The sequence below is a fragment of the Nannochloropsis gaditana genome, assembly GCF_000240725.1.
Source record: "Nannochloropsis gaditana CCMP526 unplaced genomic scaffold scaffold064, whole genome shotgun sequence".
In the NCBI taxonomy this organism is placed as follows: domain Eukaryota; class Eustigmatophyceae; order Eustigmatales; family Monodopsidaceae; genus Microchloropsis; species Microchloropsis gaditana.
In genome coordinates, this window is record NW_005803889.1 from 57,943 (window position 1) to 60,505 (window position 2,563).

The following is a 2,563-nucleotide window of genomic DNA, read 5'->3' on the forward strand; positions in this document are numbered from 1 at the left end:
GATTGATCCCCAGTACTTCCGCCCCACCGAAGTCGAGCTCCTCCTCGGGAACCCGGCTAAAGCCAAGAAGCACATAGGGTAAGTCCATTCGCCCGCGTTTCTTTTCTTCCCGCCTTCTCGTTTCCCTTGTTGTCCCCTTCTTCTTTGTCATCTGTCCTCCTCTGCTGCATTCGTAACCCTCTTGGCCGATTCCGTACCGCTCTGTCTGTCTAGGTGGGAGCCAGAAGTCTCGTTCGACGACCTGGTCAAGGAGATGGTTGAGGCGGATATTGCCCTGGTAGAGAAGGGAGACCTCACCTCCTAGGCTGGAAAGAGAGGAAAGGAAGCGGGGCGGAGACGGGAGCGGGACGCGGGGTGCTGGTGCGAGCGGGCCCGTAGGGATGGGAGTGTGGGCTGGGCAAGCGGATCCTCTTCCCTTTGTCGTCGTCGTGTGCGGCAGAGGGAAGAAAGGGGGAAATATTTGAATGAAAAGGAAGACATATTGCTCATAGACACGCAATTTTAACGCCGTAGCGTCCGAGTGGGTGGATTGGGGTGTGAGGATGACTGACGCGAGATGGGCAGAGGGAAAATGTGGAGTGGAGGATGCGGAAGTACCCCCGAAAGAAGTCATTTTTCTATCCGCGGTTATACCAAGGGTAGCACGTCGGATAAAAAATTCAATAGATAAATGGAATTCCCGCAAATACAGAGATACGAGGGATTCGGGGTTGAGAAGGAGGAAGGGCATGCATCTACCCGCGTATGGTTTGAGAGGGTGCGCAAAGAGGAAAAGTAACGTGATGTGGATGCATTTATTTGCGTGTCTAGTCGTTACATGTCTGTCACGTTGCACCAAAGGCTCAAAAGATGGATTCAAATTCGCGAGTCAGCCATAGAGAGAGACTGCTGTTAGCCCATATGGACCTTAAGAGGATCCTGGGCCGGACGCGGTTTCGCCCAAGGCATTTTTTCTTTTCCTAGCAGTATTTCGCTCTTTATAACAATGATACGCAATTATTGATTTCAATCTATTTCTGGTTTCTAGACAAAAGCTCTTTCACTCGCTGTCTATTGGTTTGCAGCGGAGCAGGAGGAACAGGTTCAGGTTTTGCTTCCATCTTGGGCTTTAGTGGAGAGATGGCCGTAATTGGATTGCCTGCCATACTTGCTTTCCATCTATCGTAAAAGATGCGGAATACTTTGATCGGTCAGCAGAGTAAGAGGGGTAATATGTGATACGAGGATGCAGCAAGGGGCACGCTGACACGTACTTGGTTTCGAGCTTGAGTTTGTTTTCTTGGCGGGCTGCCCTGCGCTCTTTCTGTTGTCCAATATTATAGATGAATTTTGAATCTCGAATGGGCGAATCAAGTGGCTTGCCATTAAAAAAACTCCATAAGAAAATGGAAGGACAAGGGAGGGACGGTAAGAGCACTCACGAATTCTGCACCGTAAGCCCTCTTTTCCGCAGCGCGGGCGTTCGATTGAGCGGAACCCATTAGTAGAGCGAGTCCTATTTTAATCTGAAATGTATGTGTACGTAAAAAAGTGTTTCTGACATACCACGAAAATCAATAAGGAATGGAAACCTGGGGGAGAAGATCGGAGGGAAGCGGACGGCTCTTGAAGTCTTATGGGCCGACGAAGATACCGGGGGGGGGAGGTTGCTGAATTTTGCGTCTACGTGTTCGGCCCTTTCATGTCGCAATAGCGAAAAGAGGTAGTATATTCCGTCGAAAGCCTGTGTTTTCTATCAACTTCTTTTTGCTTGCACCGATGAGATGTGGATCTGGAAAGGAAAACTGCCTAGGTCCTGTCCCCCATGTCGTCCTCTTTCTACGCAGTCCCAAAGCAGCATCCGAAAACAAGCTGGGTTAGGCTTTGATACATCTCAAGCCACTGTGTATTCCTTTCATAGTACTACTATGAGTACCAGGGCAAAGTATTGGATCCAAGAAACAAGTAAGTGGCATGCCGTTCCATGTTCTTGCTTTATTTCTCAGCTAAGCTCGCAGGCCCCGGTATTATTGCTCCGGGAGGACGAAGGCTAAGACTACCCAGTTTCATGCTTTACCCGTCACTTATGCAAATAATTACATTTGTGTCACACCGTCCAGTATCTTGCGTAATTTTACCCCAGGTCTCGTGCAGGAATGTACATCAGAGAGATGAACAGTTGGATCCGTTTATGACGTACGACACGCCAACAGGCCCATCCCCACCACAATCCCTACATTCGTCCGATCTTAGCTATCGTACAAGCTGTTTACACCATCAACTCGCAGTCCTGACGCTTTACGACGCGCTTTAGTGAGTAGGGTCCACGACCCTCCCTCCTCATCACCCCCTTGCGGCGCATGAGATGGGCTAGGCCCCGGGACCACCATCAAAGGACCCTCACCTCGTCGCTTTCCCGGACCCCTTCATCCTCCTCGACCCCGACCAACGGCACGGATTTACTGTCCCTCTCGCCCGTGAGTCCGTAAGAAACTGGCGCCTTCCCCCCTTCCAATCCCATCACGGCCATTCCCTCGCCTTTCTCCAGGCCCTCCGATCCCCCCCCCTCCTCCCTCTCCCGCTT

General features: G+C 50.8%; 1 protein-coding gene across 1 annotated transcript; it reads right to left on the reverse strand.

Annotated features, from left to right (window-relative positions):
- Positions 1 to 923: 923 nt before the first annotated feature.
- On the reverse strand, positions 924 to 1,508 carry NGA_0515300 (uncharacterized protein). Its single transcript, XM_005855972.1, has 3 exons — positions 1,422 to 1,508; positions 1,254 to 1,303; positions 924 to 1,158 (listed from the first exon to the last, which is right to left on the reverse strand). The coding sequence occupies exons 1-3, from the start codon at positions 1,479 to 1,481 to the stop codon at positions 1,011 to 1,013; spliced, it is 258 nt and encodes an 85-aa protein (XP_005856034.1). The 5' UTR covers positions 1,482 to 1,508; the 3' UTR covers positions 924 to 1,010.
- Positions 1,509 to 2,563: the final 1,055 nt, after the last annotated feature.